Consider the following 19,931-nt stretch of genomic DNA (forward strand, 5'->3'; position numbering starts at 1 on the left):
AGATGGGGTGAGACTTCAATCAAATTGAAATCAACACCCCCAGTTCCCCATCCTAGGCATGTTGTGCCCACCTGGAGCTCTGCCACCTCCTGACAACACTTATGGGATTGAATTAATGTCTCACTCAGGGATATTTATTGGTAGCCCATCTAGCTGTGTTGGTGGGTACCCAGCAAAGTGTATAACTCCTGGGTATTTATACAGTAAGCTGTGGCATTACCTAGAATAGGTGAAGCTATGAGAGTTTTACTGAGTAACATGGGTGGTTCTGTCCATTTCCCTAACGGTTTGATATTTGCTGTTCAACCCTACTCCCCACCTACACCCTCGACGAGCCGAGTTGTGGGCCCGCTCGTCAGGAAGCGGAAGGCAAGTCGATCAGGCTCCTGTGGTACATCATCCCCAGTTGGCACCCTCCTGTCCAGCTCTTTTCCGTTTGCCTACAGGAATCGCAGTGCAGCAGGCAGTCCTCCTCCTCCTCCTTCCTCTTTCCCTCTAGTCAAAAGACCCAGGAGAAGATGAAGGACAAGGAGAAGAAAAAGGGAGACCTAGATAGGAGCCTTTAGGGAGAGGAGAAACAGGGAGGAAAACAACATGGGCATAGGGAGAGCTACTTCTTCCCCTTCCTACCTCCTCCTGAGCCCCAGCAATCCAGAGACAGCAGCCCATTATCTGCCATTGCAGGCCTCGGCTTTCATCCTGGGGACAGTTCCCACCACCATGTGGCCATTTGATGGGTATTTGTGCCCCTGCCCTTTTGCTAAGGGGCCTCTCCCACCCCACAGGCAAGACTTAGCCCCTTGTCAAGTCTCCCAACCCTGCCTCAGCAGCAGTAATGTCCAGCCTTCAGGAAGTGTCCAACTCCCAGCTGGAACTGGCTCCGTTGTCCAGTTCTAGGCCTGCATGGCAACCAACCTACTCTCCCTTCTGAAGACAGCAGGGCCCGTCATTACTCCAACCTTGGGATTGGTGCTTCATTTGCTCCCCCTGGGGATGGGTGCTGGACAGAAGTGAACAACAGCAGTGAGGAAGAGTCTGCCCTCTTGGTATCACTGGTCCAACTGAGAACACCAGAAGTCACACCTCGTTCTCAGCATAGAATTCCCAGCAGACTCCAGAGAAGCACCATCACCACCTGCAGGGATTCCACAGCTGCAGCCCATCCAGCCCAGCCGTGTCCTGCGGGGGACCCCGCTCCGCATCCCTGAACAGGACTGTGGGACAACCTTAGAAGAGGTTGCCCTGGGCAATCCACCACAGGCTTTACACGGAGGGCAGTGCAGGCTGGACCAGGATTTGGTCAGTCCTGTAGGCATACCCATACTGCGGACATAATCCACAATGCTCACAGCCATATACTTCATTGATGCTCAGTGCCTTGATTTGAGGAGGCAACAAAGGTGCTGCCAGTTCTGGGGAGACTGCAGACAAGGGGGTAACAAGTGAGCACAGACATATCCCAACCCTGGCTGCCCTCACAGGAACAACAGGATTAGGGTCAGCACCAGACATATATGCCAAAAGACATCCAAAACTGCAATTTATTAACAACTCTCAATATGTAAATCGATTATATGAACATAGTCCCATGATGTGAGATTGACCCCTCCTAGCAAACTAACCCTACATCCATCACACTCTAATTCTCAGTAGGTATTTTCTAGCCCTCCCAGTAGCTCCATCAACCCAGTACCCAAACATTAACTGCCCTGCATTCTCCCTTTGAGTGCATCCCCCAGATTCCTCTTTTTGTAGCTTCCTACCCCTCTCTCTAGGAGAATGTTAAAGGGGGTTACCTAGCTCTCAACTGGCCCAGGCCCCCTGTGTATTCCCTTGAGATTGCCTTCTGTGTGGCACTCAGTTCTTCTCCTTTTCTTTCTATACAGAGAGGAATGAAGGTTTCTTCTATTCACCCTATAACCTCTTCCTTCCCCACCCCCTTACTGGATCGATGAGAGGTTTAATTGATGCATTCTGGAGCTGCATGTGAGAAGTGTAGATAGAGATTCTCTTCCCCCTTGGCTCAGAAGTTAAGTGCAATGGAAGAACCAGGAATTCCTGTGAATTACACCAGGGACAAGGTGTGTCTATCTCATCCCCTGAAAAAGAGGGGGGAAAAGTAAGTTTACACACATTTCCCTAGTGCCTTTCATTCTGAAGGGTCTTAAAGCACTTTACACTCAGGGGCTGGATGCAGCCACTTCTGGGGTGGAATGTGGCAGCTGTTTAGTAAAACTGCACAACAGTCTAGGAGATGAAAGGAGTTGCCTGTTCTTGTACATAGTACCATGGGATCTTTTATTGACCACAGCCAGTCAGTTTTTCATCTCATCTCACAGACAGCACTTCCATCAGCACAGCTGCCCTTGGCATCATGCTGGGGCACCAGGGTAGGTACAGACTCGGGAGGAGACCACCCTCTACTACATCCCACACACCACTCTCTGTAGCACAGCGCCCTTAGCATCACATCGGGGCATTGGGCTAGGTTCTAACTCAGAGGGGAGAGCGCCCCTCCTGAGCCACCCACAGCACCCCCTGCAGCACTGTGCCCCCTATCACACACTGGAGCCCTCGGGTCAGTAGTGACTCAGATGGGAGAGGACCTCCCTACTGAGACATCCATACCGCTGCCTGCAGCACAGAGCCTCCCGGGATTGGGATCAGCACTGACTCAGAGGGAAGTGCTTCTTTTCTTCACCTCATGCCTGTGCTTATATTAGGTTGCACAATAATGATGCATACTACTCCATGAAAGCCATGCTCACCTCACTGGCATGGATCTGAGTATTCCACCGTCGCCTGCTCGTCTGTAACCGAAGAAAAGAGACAATTACTTTCAGCACCAGACACAAGCTGGGGGAAAAGAAGAGAAGCCCGATTCCCAGATGAACTACAACCCTCCCCCAGGTCACCGAAGGTACAGCTATGCTCTGGATGGCTGAACTTTCCAACATCTTCAGACTGTACCATTGGTTGAGCAAAGTAAGGAACAGGGGGAGGAGACTCAATAATAGTTTAAAATTAATATGAGCAAATAAATGTTCGTGTGGTGGGGAGATTTTACTGGCATGCATTTGGGATGGATGCATCATGCAGGTTGTCTCAAAAGACTGTCAATTAAATCTTTATTCCTAACATCACCATGAGGTATTGTCTACGTGCCAGATGTGAGAAAAATCTACTTTTGAAATGGTCCGAGAATTTCTGAAAGTATGACTGGCTGTAAATCAAAGTGTCTTAGATATCTTGAGTCACAATGGGGTGGGGGTGGGGGGGTGGGAGAGAGACCGACTAAAAACCAAACAGGACCTAAAAGAGCTTTTCTGTAGGAGATCTCAGGACCTCCTAGAGCCAAGGGTGCACTAGGTTCCACTGAGAAACTGTGAATCTTTGTGAGGCTCCCATTTTTAGTGCTGCTCAGCTGTGACATCCTGGACTTTAAAGTGATGACATTTTTATAGCCAAAAACCTGCCCCTGGGCAAGGACTGAATTTGACTCTCCAAGTTTTCTGCAATTTACTTGTATTTGTATTTTGGAGGGGAATTAATTCCACATGTTGCAGGGGGAGGAGGAGAAGGAAGCAGCATTTTGATGGCAAGGTTATTTTATGTTAAAGGGGGCTCTACAGTGCATATGGAACAAATAAATAATAATCCCTAGAGGTGCATGAAATATTCACAGTAGAGGTGAAACTACTTCGTTTGTGAGACTTTTCGCATTTTGTCACCCATTCAAAACTGGGCCCATTCTGCTGAGAAATACATTGTGATTTTCTGAATACTTTTGCCCTGAAACGGGTCTTTTTCACAATGGAAAAGAGCTCCTTTCAAGCAAAAGGGAATTTACATTTTCCGGTTTTGTTTTTTCATTTTGGGGGGAAATAGTTGTTTTACTGAATTTCACACACACACAAAATCTGAAAATCAAAAGGGTGTGAAATCACCTGAAATGAAATAGCTAAAATCTGCAAGCAACGTTTCCTCGGCAAAATTGCCAGTAATTTGACACAAATCAGATCCTAACCCACCTGGCTGGTAGTAATCATAGACTTTGACTGCAGCTGGCTTCAGATCCTTCACTGGAATGTATTGGCTCATGGTGAAGGAGTATGTCTGAGTCTCCTTATTCAGCTGTGAGAGAGAGAAAGAAAATAAGAGACAGAGGGACAAACAAGGTCTGGTTTGAGCATGCACTAAGGAAGCTCCCCCACACCCCAACTCTGCCAATGTCACTCAGTCCTGCACTGTAGCCCCCGGCCCACCCTGCTATTCCAGTCCTGGGCTCCCCACACAGCTCTGCCAATGCCCCTTTGTCCTGCCCTAGAGCCCCACCCCTGCTGTTCAAATCCTGGGCTCCACACACAGCTTTTGCAGATGAACTTCCTATTGATGCACCTGGAGGGCCCCCTGCTGTTACATTACCAACAAGACATGAGCAGAGACGTGTGTGCTGAATATCAGGGATGTTTTGGTTTTTTAACGATAGACGGAACTGGCTATTGAGGCAGTGGTAAGATTTTAACTCAGGATTTCAATAATGTTTATCTAGCTATCTATGAATGTTTGTTAGATACCATGGTATTTATCTGAGCCCAGAGTATGGACTGTAGAAAGAGCAGGATCCGTCCTGAAGTGACAGGCACATTCTCTGCCCTGCTCTTTTATCTAAACATTGCTACTATGTTGGAGCCCATTGCTCTTGTTTATTAGCTCTGGTTCTTTCAGGGATGTTTTCCAAGAAAAGTGAGTCTTCTAGCATGATCTGATGTAGCTTTTCTGATCCCTGTGGGAGGGTGTTCCAAAGCCTGGAGGTTATTCTTGAAAAGGCTCTTTCTGATTCTCGATTATACACATTGATTCAGTTAGCGGTCATGTCGAGGAGCGTAGCTGCCATGGTCATTCCCTGAAGAATGGAAGGATCTTGATGTAACAAAGCTATTAAGGGGACAAGACCAGGTCAAGTCAGCATTAGAAGCTTGAAATGGATCCTGTATCAAACAGACTGCCAGCATAACAGACTTCTCAGTTCATCCTGCTCAGAGACGGGCTTGCTGTGTTACGCACCAGCTCTGGCTTCCTTGAGAAATGTCTGTCTAGATTCACACACGAGTGACCTTTTGAAGATGGGCTGGATTATTGCATGCTTCTGAGTGATAGGTAAAGTGCCTTCTCTGAAGGAGGCTCAGCAGTGGGCCAAGCATTTTCCCACCAGCTTTGACCAGATGAGAGACAAAGGAGGAGATCACAGGTGATAGCATAGTTCTCTCTCAGGTGCCTTCTAGTGTCCTAGACAGAGACACGAACTCAGTTCTGACACAGTGAGAAGGACGCTGTACTTGCTGCTCCAGCATATATAATGCTTGGCCCCCCGCAGGCTGTCATGGCCTCAACTCCATCTTCTCAGCAAAGCAGGAGGAGGATTCTTCAGAGCTAGAGGCACAATCCCCATGCTTGCACCCTGAGGGGTGCGGTTTGAAGCAGTGGTGAAGAGGAGCCAGCCTGTGTTTATGAAGCAGCTCTGAATCAGCACATTTACCTCAGATGGGATCTGATGAAGGTGATGGTTCCGGAGAACAATTTTGTTTACTGCAGTCACCACTGTGACATCAATACAAGTGTTTTCATTAGACTGCAACTGGTAATTCGGTATGATTTGGAGCAGGTACCCTCCCTCCCCACACTGGCACTCCAGCCACCAGCCCTTGGTGTCAATTCATCTAAGAACCATGATGGCCAATGTGGGCAGCATGGTAGTGGCAGGGAACATTTGGATGCCAGTGGGTCAATTGTCACAGCTGGTAGGTAGTCATAGTGTTCTGTCAGATCACTGACCGTTGCTGCTGGCGCGCGGGGGTGGTGGGGGGGACAATGCTGTTCCTTGAGGGTGGGGGCGGGGTGTTCGAAATATAAGTGTGTGACCAACTGAATATGTGGAATTGGGGAGTGCTTGGAGAATGAGGTTCTGAACAAAATTATTGAGGAGAAGGGATGAAATCCCAGAGTTTAGGAGACTCCAGCAGCTGGCATGACACTCAGTCTCTCTCATACAGTAGGTAGCTGTCAGGGGGTCTGTAGACCGTACTGGAGTTGTCCCAGATTAGCATGCTAAGGGAATGCACACAAAAACTTTTGTTTTAGGGGGTGAACCTTGCTTGAGTCAGAGGCTTGATGCAGTTAGTACAGTCATTCCTCCTGCTCCTCGTTTGCCAGTCCTGGGAATATAATGAGCTGGGTAGCCAGCTGGGTGAGCTGAGAGAGTAAAGGGTTGGCAGTGTCTCAGAGATGCACAGGAGGATGGGACTCTTGTCGGAGATCAGGTCACATCCTCCAGTTTAAACTCCCATATAAACTGCCTGGGACCCTCAAAACTAACTCAGGTCCACTGGGACCCAACACTCTCACCTGCTGGTATGAGACCTACAATGTAGGTGTTAATTAGTTTGTGTAGACGCAACAAAGCTACTACCTTGTTCCAGCACTGACCTGGTCCAGATAGATGGTGAGATCCTCAGGCCCAGTCTCCACTCTCTTCACAAATGGCTGCTGCTGGAGCTGGGGACGGGGAACTGCAGCATTAGAGTCTCACCCCAAAACACCCCAGCTCATTCTCCCAAGAGTCTCACCCATGGAAGACACGTTCTAGGGATTGGGGTGTGTGAAAAGTGTCCCCTACCTCTTGACCAGCATCTCCTCCAATAGCCCAGCTCATTCCCAGGGAGTCTCACCCACACAGGAGTGAATGGGAAACAACCCATAGAGTCGGGGGGGGGGGGGGGGTTTAAAGTTTTATGGGGTCAGGGAGCAGTAGAAAGTACCCCCAGGAACTGACTTTCACCCCAGTGACAGAGCCAATGGTAAGTGCCCGCACTGAGACCATCGTCTGCGCTCCCTGGCTGTTGGTTGAGCTGGCTTCCATGCAACACATGTATCTGGTCACCAGGGACAACGGGCCAATGGTTATGGGAAGCGACTTACAAAGTAGTTGGTGCCCCGGACAGGCGTGAATCCAGACAGGTTCTTCACCTTGATAATGACCATGTTGGAGGTGCCACGGCTCCCCACATAACTGGAGATGAAAGGCAGGAGGTCATGTAGGTTACATCCACCTTAACTTTGCCCTTTCCCCGATCTTGCTGCCTCTTTTCCTTCTGCCCTCCTCCATGTCACCCTGCCCCCTCCATTCCCTTCCTCTCTAGCTCCTCACTCTCACCTGACGCTGATGTTGAGGGACAGGAAGCGAGGGAGTGTTTGCTTCTCACACTTGTTCTCTCCTACTCCCACGCTCAGGGTGAAGGTCTCTGCATTCTTTGAGGGAGGCACATTATACCTCAGAACTGTCTGATGGGAGAGACACAGAAAAGTACTCAACAAATAGAGTCACGCAAGCCTGCAAGAGACTATATCCTTGCCACTGCCTCCAAGAGGATCCTGAGCTAGCCAGTGCTGACCTGATGCCCTAGAGGTGAAAGGATCCATACCCCATTCTGCAATCCCTCCAGCCCTCCGATCTGAGGCTCCATTAGAAGTGAAAGGCTGCATATCCCATTCCCTCATGACCCTGAGCCAGGCAGTGCCCCCTTCCATGACATCCTCCTGGCCTCTCTCATAAGAGAGCCACCACTCACCTGCACATACACACAGCCTGTGCCAGCTGCTTGTATGGTGTAATTTCCAGGAATGTCAGGGAGAGGCTGCTGCTGCAGCACCAGTCGGTTGGTGGCCTCCACATGGAAGGACTGCTGGAAGTTCTTTCCTGATTTCACTGTCACAGAGACGTTTCCGGATTTGATGAATGTCACTGCTCCATATCTAGCAAGAGCTTGGAGAGCAACCACAGTGTCCTGGGAAAGGAAAGGCAATCTCATCACTGAGTGCAGATCCACTCCTCAGGGCGCTGGCACATGGATCCCCACCCCCTCCATCAGAGCTCAAGAACCATGGGATCCTTTCCCCGGGACATTAACAGTGGGATTCAAGCTCCCAGCCCCACAGTGCGGTGGGTTCTGTTCCTCAGGGCACCAGAAGCTGGATTCTCACAGACAGCCTCTGAGCATAGTAAGAGTCTAGCACAGAGATTCAGGCCTCAGTGGACATCCCAGCCTGTTGCTCTCCCTGACTAGACATGGTGTCTGGCTCTGAGAGAAGCTGGTTTGTTACCTGGGTAGAGGCAAAGCCCCCATAGGCATTCTGCTGCCTGGCCAGCCATGCCACAATGCCAGTGGCAGAAGCAATCTCTTCCTTGGACACTTTTTCTGTAGCGAGCAGAGCCAGTAACACATAGGCGGTTAACTCCACATCCACAGACTTGGGCTCGGACCAGCTGTACTCAGTGGGAGGCTGGGCTGGTTTCCTGCTCCAGTGTATCTGCCCTCCTGGAGGAGGATAAACAAGAACCTGAGGCTCAGAACAGGACTTGCTTGGGTCCAGGACTGCAATCCAGGTTGAATTTCATGGTTATATCCCACCTCATGTGCGACATTGAAAAAAGCCCATACCCGAAATCTGGGTGGGGAAATCCTCACGGGAATGCTATTGTGTCAGTGTACTGAGTGATTAAGTAGTATTCATGATAGAGATGCCACATCACATCACTGCCATGATCAAAAGAGAGGGATCACCCATGCCTTCCAGCAGGGAGTGTGATGCAAACAGGTCCCATCATGATGCAACATCAGTAAAGCCAGTTGATGGATGGGAACGAGCAGAATTTAACACAATAAGACTAAACTGGGATAAATCAACAAGGGGGAATCATCCCAAATACAGATACTCTCTGGGGACAGAACCAGTCTGGCAGGGACAATAGACAGCAAATTAGATATGAGTTTGCAGAGTGACAGGCTTAATAAAGCTAAGGGGGGGAGGGATAGCTCAATGGTTTGAGCATTGGCCTGCTAAACCCAGGGTTGTGGGTTCAATCCTTGAGGGGGCCATTTAGGGATTTGGGGCAAAAAAATTGGGGATTGGTCCTGCTTTGAGCAGGGGGTGGGACTAGATGACCTCCTGAGGTCCCTTCCAACCCTGATATTCTATGATTCTATGAAAAAGGCCAGTACAGTTTTGGATAGCACATTCACATTCCGGAGCAGAGCAGAAAAATGATAGTTCCCCTACGCAGGGGGGACTGAATCTAGACTATTCCTGCTTTGGGCACCACATTATAGGAGAACTATATTGACAAACAAGCAACAGATTATCGGGGGCTGGAGGGAGGGATTGATGAGGAAAGAGCCAAGACCTACATTTTCAAGAGCAGCCACTGATTTTGGCTGTCTCAACGTTTTGATGCCTGACTTGAGACACCTGAAACTTAGAGGCCACTTTTGAAAATGTAGGAGTAAGCCTGTATCACTTCGCTAAGAAATGATGAAGGGGATGCAGGGACTTGGTACTAGTTGCAGTGCACTTAGGAGGAGAGGAATTACTTAGTGTGGTGCAAGGGGATATGACTGAGGAGGATGAAATGGAAAGAAGAAAGAAAAACTGTATTGTAACGGAGGCAGGAAAAAGCACATCAGTCGCTCAAGGGAAGGGGCAAAAGCCCCAGGGACAGGACAAAATGCTAGAACATGTGCTGCAAGGACCAATCTTGCCTGAGCTCATAGGGCTTTTCCACCAATAATGTTCTTGGTTCTGTGGAAAGCATCCTGGCCCTAAGCATTGGTGGAATTTTTGTTATAGTCACGGGAGTCCTAGTGCTTTGAGTCAGGCAGCTTCTTGCCCCATGGTACCTGACTTGATGGCCTGCTGGTCCAGCTTAGTGAGCAGTAATTGCCTTGTCACGGTGTCTCCAGCCAGTGAGTAGACATACGCCAGCAGTGCCTGGGTGTAGAGATCAGTGGCTTTGGAGGAAGCATTTCTGAGGCACTGCAAACTGTTCTTCACCATTGGGTCCTGGAACAGGAAGAAACATGGAGTTCACCTAACATAGGAGATGGAGCAGAGAAAAATGGAGACAGCTCCATAGTGACCAAATCCTGACATGGTCATGAAGATTGGGTACGTTTCGGCTATAACTATCCGCTGTGCATGACAGAGGAACAGGTGGGCCCATGGAAGCACTAGAACTAAGACAAGAGGAGAGGAGTGAGCGAGGCCGTGTGTAGGCAGCACTGTACTCACATTGAGTGGCTTTCCTGCCTCCAGCAGTGCACCAGTGATGTAAGCAGCCAGAGAGATGTCGTCATTTATCCCACCCTGCAGATCAGTGAGAGAAAGAGGTTGGTGGGGAAATGAACCTCCCAAATGGTAGCTGCTATGTGGCACCTTGTGATAGAAGGTACCCATGACCACATTCCACACACTATTGTAATAATCTTTGTACGATGTATGCCTTGTGAGGTACCATTTGAAAACTCATAATTCGCAGCTCATTATTGCCCTAGTAAAATACATATGGCAACATTGTATGTGAAGTTAGAAGATTTCCCGAGATGACATTATTAACCCATGTGCCAAACCCACAGCCCTACCGATGCTGAAGTTGGGCGGGGGGAGGGGGGAGGGAACGGTCTGTCCTAAACAAAGGAATGTGTGATCTGCTTAATTTGCATTTAAGCAGTAAACAGAGTCATCAAGCAGGAAGGGGAGAAAGGAAGCTCAAGCAGGTGACAAAAAAGCAGCATGGAATATCTTTCCTCATAGACTTTTTATCTCCTGGTACCCAGCTGGAAATGTTTTTCAAAAGGCGGGCTGAAACTATAAAAAGGAAGGGCAAACACCCCAAGACACACCCGCTCTTTCTGTCCATTGCGTTCATGGCACCTGAAGCGACAAAGCAAGCATTTGTTGGTTTCTGGGAGAAGGGATTCTGACCTCAGAAGTTTGGTCAGTGAGACTGGTGAGAAAACTTTGCTTTGAATTTAACGTAATTTGTTACGTTAAGCACCAGTTGTGTTTCATCTTTATTTTCTTGTAACCATTTCTGACCTATGCCTCATTACTTGTAACTTACTTAAAATCCGTCTCTATGTAATTAATGAACTTGATTATTGTTTTGTCTAATCCAGTGGGTTTAAATTGAAGTGTTTGGGAAATGCCATTTGGGGTGGCAAGTTGTGTGCTATTATTTCTATTAAAGAAATAAACGGACTTTATATAAACTTGTATTGTCCAGAAGAGGACTGGGCAGTACAGGACATAGACTTCTGACGGGGGAGGGAGAGGGGGGGAAATCTAGGCCTGGGGGTGAGCTGGGGTCACCCTGCAATATAACCTAGTGTGGTAAGAGCAAGGTGTGGCTGGCTGAAGCACGCACGCATGCACACACACCTGGGATGCTGGAGGCTGTTGGTGAGCAGTCTAGGCTGGAGGCTACAGCAGCAAGCTTAGGTGCTGGAACTAGGGGTGCAGAAGCACTCCCTGGCATGAAGTGGTTTCCATCAGACACAGGGTTTACAGTTTGGTTCAATGGCTCTCCGCTCCCCCACTATACAAATTGTTCCAGCCCCCTTGGCAGCAAGGCACTGTAAAGGGCACCCCAAGTTACAGGGCTGGCGGTCACACAGTTACTTATTAGTCTGGATTGTACCTTTGGTATGTCACACAGCTAATGTGGCATTACCAGAGGGTAAGGTGGGACAGAACATTCTCCTCCATCTGTGAGAGTGAGCCTCAAACATGGGAGAGATCATTAAAGTGCTGGGGGAAGGGGAGTTTATTGGAGAGCCCTAGATGGAATAGCCCATTCTCCTCCGTGGTGGGGGAGGAGGTGCTGGGGAAGTGGACTAGGAGAAGGTGGGAACAGTTGTGGGGAGGGGCTTCTGGTTATTTAGGATCACACCGCTAGCACTAAAAAGGGGATTATCTGGACACAACAGCCATTTCCTTCCCACCTAACTCTGAAGAGGTGAGAACAAAAGAGGAGTCACGCCAGTAGGCCCTACATTAGAGTCAAGGGTAGGACCATTGGCCTTCCATCAGGGTCCAGGTAGTGTCACCGGGCCACTCCCTTAGAGTTAATGACAGCCCCACTAGGAGGGATTACTGAATGAGGGCCAGGCCTTGCTGGCTGTTACCTTCATTGCCGTGTGGAGGAGTTTCCCCACGTTGGCGTAGCAGCCATTGGCCTGCTGGTTCCCTGCTATCCACTTCAGAGCATCCTCAACGTTCTTGTCATCTAGGAAGATGTGCTGCTTGGCTTGAATGAAGCATTTGGTCACGAATGCGGTCAGCCTGGGGGAGAGGAGGAGTAGAAGTCAGTGAGAGGAGGGAGAGTCAGTGCCAGGGCGGGTGGGTATGCGTAGTGGGATACTGACAGAGTGAGGGCTGCGGGGGGGGGGGGGTGCTGGGTGTCGACAAAGGTAGTACCAGCATTGTGGGAGGCAATTCATTACTGTACTATTGAGAAAGGCTAAGTATTCACCATGTGTTGCCTTCTCCATCGCTCTCTCCAAAGGCACTGTAGGAACCATCTCTGTGTTTGTATTGAAGTTGCCTCTGGTACCCTGAGCAGGAGAGAAAGACAACTGGAGACATCTGAGTCAAAAATCACCCAGGCCTGCCCCTTCCACAGAAACTGACCAGCCATGGAACTGGCTCACTCAGAACCAGGGGAAAGCCACAGAGTTCACAGTACCTCTCCTGCCCCAATCCATCTGCCCACTGTTTGGGGACATCTACTGAGCACAGAGGCTGAGATGGACACCATGCATTAGGGAGAGGAGCAAGAAAACTAACTGACCTGTTTGCAGGAAACCCACAGCTCTTGTCTTCAACTCCTCACTCAGCTGCCCTGTCTTCTCCAAATACTGCAGCACGTAGATGATAGGGGCGAACAGCACCATGTTCTGCTCTCCGCAGCCGCTGGGCATCTGCACCAGCTGGTCCAGGTTCTGCAGCGCCGTCCCCATGATGTCACCTGGATAAACAAACATATGTGCACAATGGTGATCCCCCTGAACTGTGCATCTATGTCTGATTAAATATAGTCCCTCCCCCCCCCACATATCAGGCTGCTCCACACATTATACCATTACTCAACCCATAACACTGCCGGCCTGACACCTCTCCAACCCCACACTTGCAGCCACCCAACCATTCATACCTCTCCTGCGCCACCCTGTCTGCATCCTCCTACTCCATGCTTCCTTCTGCATCTGTCTACACCCACTCACCCCATACGTCCCTTCCCACTGCTTACACCCATCCCACCATCAGCCTGTCCACTTATGAACCCTCCCATCCATACACCCATCCAAAGGCACAAATTGTACATACCTACCTGTGTACAAGCCCTCATTCCTCCACACACTCCTGCTACATCATTTGCCCTTCATCAGCACTCTATCCTCCTTTTCCCCCACACACATGCCACCAACCCATGCAGCCACCAAAACACGTCCAGTCTGCTTACACCCTCATACATGCCCCCCACCCTGCTCTACACTAAATCACTCGCCAGACTGATTCCTTACCCAGCACGGACACTTGGGCCCTGGCTGAATCCGGCACCATGTCCTCAGGGAGCTGCAGGGAGACGGAGTCTGAGGCAGAATTCCCTGACAATTATAACAGAGAAAGGAGTGAGCCAACACAGGAGAGGGTGTAAGAGAGACCCCCACAGCTAGAAACACAATAAGCCACTCTCAGCAGTAATGGATCTCCAAGACACTGAGAGCTCCTGGCATATGGACCAACAACTCCAGCAGCAGCAGGAAGAGAGGAAGGAGGGCAAGTCCTTACGGGCACATACTGACTTTCAAGTGTCCATTCCAAGAAGAATGAGGACAAGACACAAGAATCCAGTTCTCGTTTTTTCACCTCCTCTCAGGGTCTTTGCACCCAGAATCCACTGCAGGAGGCAGCAATTGCAGGGGGTAGACACACATTCAGGAAGTACAGGTCCTCATGCATATATTCCAATGGGAAAAATCCCACCTTTCTATTCCCTGCTGGAATCACAGGGCTCAGTGAGCCAAAGACCTACTCTCTTGGTAAGTGCTGTCCAGCCAGTGCTCTCCCTCCCCATATGTCTATGCGTAGGTGACACTCTCTCTCCCCAAACCCAAGAGAACGTGGCCACTGTGATCCCTTCTCATGGTCCAATGCAACCCATACCTTCTGGGCAGAGCAGGGAACTGTGAGACTTCTCCATCAGGACGCCCTCCGGCTGTCAGTAGAAACACAGAGAAACTGATTAAAGACAACACATGTCCAGTCTTCAGATTTATGCGACCTCATGACTTTGGGCTGCATGCTCTGGGGCATTAAGTCACAGAGCAAGAAGTGATACAAGGGTGAAGAGAGAGGGGCAGAGGCCACTCCTGGACTCCTTAAGTCAACTCTGGGCACTTTGGGACCACAGTGGTCACATCTTGGAGCAAGGAAGGAATATGCTATATGGTATATGGATCTGCCTTGGAATAATGGGTTCAGTCCTTGTCCCAGACACCTCAGAGCCAGAAAGAGGCCAATCAACTGGAGGGAATTCAGAAGAGGGCTACAAATGATTAAGGGGCTCTAGATTGACTGATTTAAGAGGGAAGATTAAATGAACTGGATCTATATAACTCAGCCAAATGGCAACTGAGGATGGATAGCCACTTGTCAATGGTTGTGAGAGATATAAACTCTAACACAGAAGAGGAACTGGGGATGAGAGGACAAATAAGAATATAGAATAACATTGAGCACAAGGTGCATGTTTCTGGCTGGATGCTGAGGAAACATTTCCTAACAGGGAGAGATCTAGTGAGATGTGGAAGGGTCTCCCCAAGGGATGGGGTGGAACATCCATTGCTCAGGATATGTAAAACTAGACTGGGCAAAACCCTGGAGAACAGACTGTAGGAAACCATCCTGCACTGGTCCCAGGGGAATGGAAATGGTGACCTAGTAGAGCTTTCTCCAACTATGAGGCTGTGTCTATACTAGATGTACTACAGCGGAGAGCTCTCCCGTCAGCTTAATTACTCCACCTTCTATGAGAGGCAGTAGCTGTGTTGGAGAAAGAAGCTCGCCTGCCGACATAGCGCAGTCTATGCCGGCACTTAGGTGGGTAGAACCTATGTCATTTGGGGGTGTGGATTATTCACACCGTGAGCGACATAAATTACACCAAAGTTCTAGAATTCAGACCTCGTCTACACTAGAAGTCTATGAAATTCAGGACAGCAGATGGATGGAACTGCTGGCAAAAGCATTGGTGATAACAGTGTGGTATCTTCTTGTTCTGCCCCCACCCCCACGTTCTCTGGATTGGCAGGCTTACCCGGACGAGGAGAGGCTTGATCAAGGTGTCACTGCGGCCCTTATTTGGCACCGTCACTTTCCTACCACCACAGAGCTCTCTGCTGGGCAGTGCCACTGTGGTGACGGTGAAGTTCACCTCACCTGGCAAAGAAAAAAAAAGAAAAAAAGAATAAGCTCTTCAGAGCTTCCATTTTAAACCTGCCCATCCAGGCAAAATGGTTCAGTGCACAGGAAACTGATGACATCTGTAGTTCTGTGCAAGCCAAGACAATTATGTGAGAGGAACGCGCTCTCACACCTAAGGGTTCAAAGTGATCTGTATTTCCCAACTCCAGGCACGGTTTTGCACTAACAGTCCTGTGCACTATGAGAACCGGGGTATTGGACCATCATATTCTGAAATATCAGGGATAACAATGGAGTTCTACAGGTGGGACAGTGGTTTCATCCAGTATGGCAGGAGGATACTGGATTAGTTAGATGTCTGGTCTAGGTACAACAGCAAGGTGGGAATCTGATTATTTGGAGCAATGGTCTGAGCTGGTACAGCAATTCCTGTGTTCTCTCCCCTTCTTCTCTGCTCTCCTTACCCAGTTTGGTGGCTGTTACGTTCCAGTAATAGGTCCTGGCTTCATCAGCACACAGACAGCTGGTGTATTCACAGCCCTTATATGACTTCACCTGGTACTCCTCTGACTTGGCCAGCATAATCTGGATCTGCACAAGAGATAGGGAAAGGGTTGAGCAGTCAGGGACATGAGTGGAAAATTAGACAGAGAAGCAGCACAGGGGCAAGGGAGAAAATGGGGGACAGACTTGAGCTTGCTAAAATTCCCTATAAAAGAAACTGAGTAACAGGTGAAAAGTACTGGATCAGCAGAGCAAGCTTCACACACACACACCCACACACAAACAAACAAACACAGAGCAAGCAATCCAATCCCATGGATGTATCTAAGCACCATTCTGGCTTCCTGGTAACGGAGGTAAAACCTGCTCTGGATCTCATGGGATTAGCTCCCATTCCCTGGGGAATATGTAAGGGTAAAATCCACGTGGCTCTCTTGATACTGATTCGGGATCCATTGCGGGCAGTGGGAAGGATTTACAGGCACGCAGGTAAAGCCTGACCCAGATGAGGCTAAATGGAGTGTGAGTGCTTCCTCACCCTTATGCACTGTTTCAGGTAGTTGAAGACAGTGGCAGTCAGTGTAAATGATTCCCCGCGGATCACAGAGTAGGGTAAGGTCAGGTCCACGAAGAAAGGTTTGAAGGCCGTCAGCCCCACTGTAGGTGAGATCCCAAAGCCGCTGCTCTCCGAGGTACAGAACATGCTGGCTTTCCATTCTGTGATGGTGTCAGGGAGAGTGACTGGGACCTGCTTGTTACCTGAACTTCTGCAGAGAAATCAGATCATGATATCGGGGAAGGGAGATCCCCAAGGGACAGGAAAAATTCTGACAATAACTAATGATACTATGATTATCTCCAGTATCTCTCATCCCAGAATCTTATAGAGCTTTCCAGGCATTAATCCACCCAACACCCCCTGGGAGGCAGTGTAGGTCGTTATCCCCACATTACAAATGCAGAAACTGATGCACAGGGAGGGGAAGCGACTCACCCAAGGTCACCCAGTGAGTCAGTACCAGGAAAAGAACCCACAGATCCCTTCTTCTAACCCCTAGATCCCACAGCCCTTCCTAAAACCCAGCAGATTTGTTCTCTAGAATATGAAACATAGCCCAGTCTCAAAGGCCTGTGAGGTTTGGTTCAGAGAAGCACCTCCAAACACTGCCCACACAAAGCCTTGCATTTCTCCCCACCATCCCTGGGATTAAACATCACTTACTCAATGGGATACAGCTCCCAGATCCAGGTCTCAGGGAAAAACTCACGGACTTGGGACGCACTGGATTTCTCCACTGATGGCGGCTGAAACTCCGCTGTAGGGACACGTCCTGAATCCTCCATAATAGGGCGTGGCCTGGGTGCCCCTGGAAGTCAGACAATACCTGCTCTTTGGCTGCTTACTCACAGAAAAGGCTGGCACTGGGATAATAGAGTCCAGTAGGGGCAGTGGAGGAACTCAGGTGGAGATTAACCCTTTATTCCCAGACAGTAATTACATGGATTAAGAGAGCAGAAAGGAAATTTAATAGACCAGGACAATCAAATAAAAAGATAAGGAATTCCTTACCCATTATATTATGTTCCGTGTCATACCAGATGGGATAGGGACGACAATCCAGGGGTCTCTTTATTTTGCCATTTGATAAAATTTTCAGTCCCATCTCCTGTGTTAAATCAGAGATGAAAGAAACAAAATGTGAAAAAGGAAGGGTTTAACGTTTGCTTAGTGTCTCTGCCTGTGTGTCAATATAACTAGTCAACTGCATCACATTGTCCCCCCTGCTTGTCTCTGATCCCCATCTCTCCCCTCTTCCCTTGTCTCTCTCTGCACTGCTCTACAATAAGCTAGGACACTTGGCAGGCATAGGCGCCAACTCCATGGGTGCTCCAGGGATCGACCACCCACGGGGAAAAATTTGTGGGTGCTCTGCACCCACCGGCAGCCAAGCTCCCCACAGCCCCCACCCTACTTCCTCCTCCCCCCCACCCCAAGTGCACCGTGTCCCCACTCCTCTGCCTACCTCACAGCGTTTTCCACCCAGTCGCCGCCAAACAGTTGTTTGGCAGCGTTAGCACGCTCCAGGGAGGGAGGGAGGAGCGGGAACGTGGCACGCTCAGGGGAGGATGTGGGGAAGAGGCGGGGCCAGGGCAGGGATTTGGGGAAGGAGTTGGAATAGGGGCAGGGAGGGGGCGGAGACTTTGGGGAAGGGGTTGGAATGGGGCGAGGAAGAGGTGGAATGGGGGCGGGGGGCGCGTCAAGCACCCACAGGAAAGGGGGGAAGTCGGCGCCTATGTTGGCAGGCACACTGATTTTGTGAGCTCCTCGGTCATCTCGCTCGTCCCTGCCTGGGTCAGCAGCAGCAGAATTGCTGTTAACCAGTTTGGCTGACCAAGACACAGTAGTGCCTTTACCCTAGCACAGCCATGATTGTATTGTGGAACTCATGAGGCAACAATTCTATTCCACCCAGCTATAAATCTGGTGATTTTCAAGAGTTCAGCTTCAACAGCTCTTGTTTAATCTAGCTCCGAGTTCAGGGAGAGTGAAAAACTCCACACACATACTCATCTCTTTTTGCAACTGAATGACTCAAAACTCACCACATACCGATCCCACCTGCTTTTACTCAGAGACTTTTAGATTCAAACACAACCCTAAGTGTCACTCCACTAACTTGAAGAGCAATGTGCCAGGGATTAATTTGACGCACACACCTAGGACAAAATGTGGCCCCTGCAGATCTTTATTACTGCTGATGATGCATGAGAAGGAAAGAACCAGCCTGACTCTGCTTTTATTTCTACATAGAGTAAAACTGTTTTGGAGTCACAGAGATGGAACGACAGGGTGAAATTTTAATAGAGACAACATACAGAGCAGACCTGCACTTCCGGGTACATTGCTGTATCTAATATAGTTCTCTTGAGCCCAGGCTCTCAGAATGGAGGCTATGCATCTTCTCCTCAAGGTAAGGAGAGGCTGGTGATGAGTATAAAGGCACGCACCTTTAGGAAGCTAAAGAAGTCAGCCCCTTGGTCAAACCAAGGTCTCGGTCTGATGAAACGTCTTCTGCGGTCTACTGGCACAGGGTTGAGGACAGGCACTGGAAATGGCCTTGTTATATAGCAGTCATCGTACTCATCAACTTGATAGGGGTAACCTCCATTTGAGAAATCGAGCATCCCATACACCTGCAGAACCACACATGGGCCCAAGGAAGGAAACAAACAAAGGGCTGATAGCAAAGACAGAGACACAGACACCTGCCATTCATCCCTCACCCCAGCTCCTACCGCCAACCCCCTCCCACACACAGATGCCCCCCTTTCACCCCAGAGCCCCAGCTTCCACCATTTCTCCATCATTCTGCCCCATCCCGTCACAGTGAGCCACTCACACTGCTGTTGGAGAGCTCCCTCTCTGGCCTCAGGAGTAGGACGCTCTGGTCCACAGCTCGGATGGCACACAGCGAGTTGGGAGCTGCCCTCAGCTGGAGATTCACAGTTGCCCCTGGCAGGTCTTGCTGCTGCGAGAACTCCAGGTTGACCTGGACAGATGGATCCCAAGATGGGGAGAGCCCGTAACATGGGAGCAAAGAGGCAGGAAAGAGGAAGGGCAAGAAAAGGGATGAATTAGAGAAAAATGATTCCTCTGTTCAAGGGGAAAGATAAGGGTTTAGTCATGGCTCCCCTCAGCACCTAAGCTGCATTTTCTGTTGGCGCACATGCCATGCACTGAAATGGCTTAATCTCTATGGTACCCACCACCCCTCTTCCTGCACCTGTGCCAACCCCAGCCTCCTCAAGCCGGAGCCTCACCTCGTTCTTGAAGCACATGGAGACTGTGAACTGGACTTTGTCAGCAACGACTCCCCCATCAGGGAACATGGCATAAACCACCAAAGAGGGGTTAGGAGCAAAGTGGGAGGTGAAGGTGAGAGGGATGGAGAAAGAGCCCATCAGACCTGGGAGGAGAGAGAAGGAGGAGAGATTCTGTCAGTAGATCTAATATGGTCTCCTCCTGCCCATCTCAGTCCCTCCCACCCCTCTCCATGCTGCCTCCTTCAGGGCTAGATTTGTCACTAGAGCCCATCACTGGAGGG

General features: G+C 49.6%; 1 protein-coding gene across 1 annotated transcript in view; it reads right to left on the reverse strand.

The window, feature by feature from the left end:
• Positions 1 to 2,769: 2,769 nt before the first annotated feature.
• Positions 2,770 to 19,931, reverse strand: part of A2ML1 (alpha-2-macroglobulin like 1) — a 37,294-nt gene continuing 20,132 nt past the window's right edge. Inside the window, exons 14-35 of the mRNA XM_077826412.1 lie at positions 19,648 to 19,793; positions 19,227 to 19,376; positions 18,835 to 19,020; positions 17,438 to 17,492; positions 17,048 to 17,192; positions 16,364 to 16,592; positions 15,786 to 15,912; positions 15,215 to 15,336; positions 14,062 to 14,113; positions 13,419 to 13,502; positions 12,686 to 12,862; positions 12,368 to 12,449; positions 12,021 to 12,177; positions 10,126 to 10,200; positions 9,735 to 9,897; positions 8,161 to 8,375; positions 7,629 to 7,844; positions 7,214 to 7,341; positions 6,979 to 7,069; positions 6,487 to 6,555; positions 4,032 to 4,134; positions 2,770 to 2,810 (exon numbers count right to left, since the gene is read on the reverse strand). Coding sequence (XP_077682538.1) covers positions 2,770 to 2,810; positions 4,032 to 4,134; positions 6,487 to 6,555; positions 6,979 to 7,069; positions 7,214 to 7,341; positions 7,629 to 7,844; positions 8,161 to 8,375; positions 9,735 to 9,897; positions 10,126 to 10,200; positions 12,021 to 12,177; positions 12,368 to 12,449; positions 12,686 to 12,862; positions 13,419 to 13,502; positions 14,062 to 14,113; positions 15,215 to 15,336; positions 15,786 to 15,912; positions 16,364 to 16,592; positions 17,048 to 17,192; positions 17,438 to 17,492; positions 18,835 to 19,020; positions 19,227 to 19,376; positions 19,648 to 19,793 — 2,813 coding nt within the window. The remainder of the gene's footprint in view (positions 2,811 to 4,031; positions 4,135 to 6,486; positions 6,556 to 6,978; positions 7,070 to 7,213; positions 7,342 to 7,628; positions 7,845 to 8,160; positions 8,376 to 9,734; positions 9,898 to 10,125; positions 10,201 to 12,020; positions 12,178 to 12,367; positions 12,450 to 12,685; positions 12,863 to 13,418; positions 13,503 to 14,061; positions 14,114 to 15,214; positions 15,337 to 15,785; positions 15,913 to 16,363; positions 16,593 to 17,047; positions 17,193 to 17,437; positions 17,493 to 18,834; positions 19,021 to 19,226; positions 19,377 to 19,647; positions 19,794 to 19,931) is intronic.

The sequence above is a fragment of the Eretmochelys imbricata genome, chromosome 1 (genome assembly GCF_965152235.1).
Source record: "Eretmochelys imbricata isolate rEreImb1 chromosome 1, rEreImb1.hap1, whole genome shotgun sequence".
In the NCBI taxonomy this organism is placed as follows: Eukaryota; Metazoa; Chordata; order Testudines; family Cheloniidae; genus Eretmochelys; species Eretmochelys imbricata.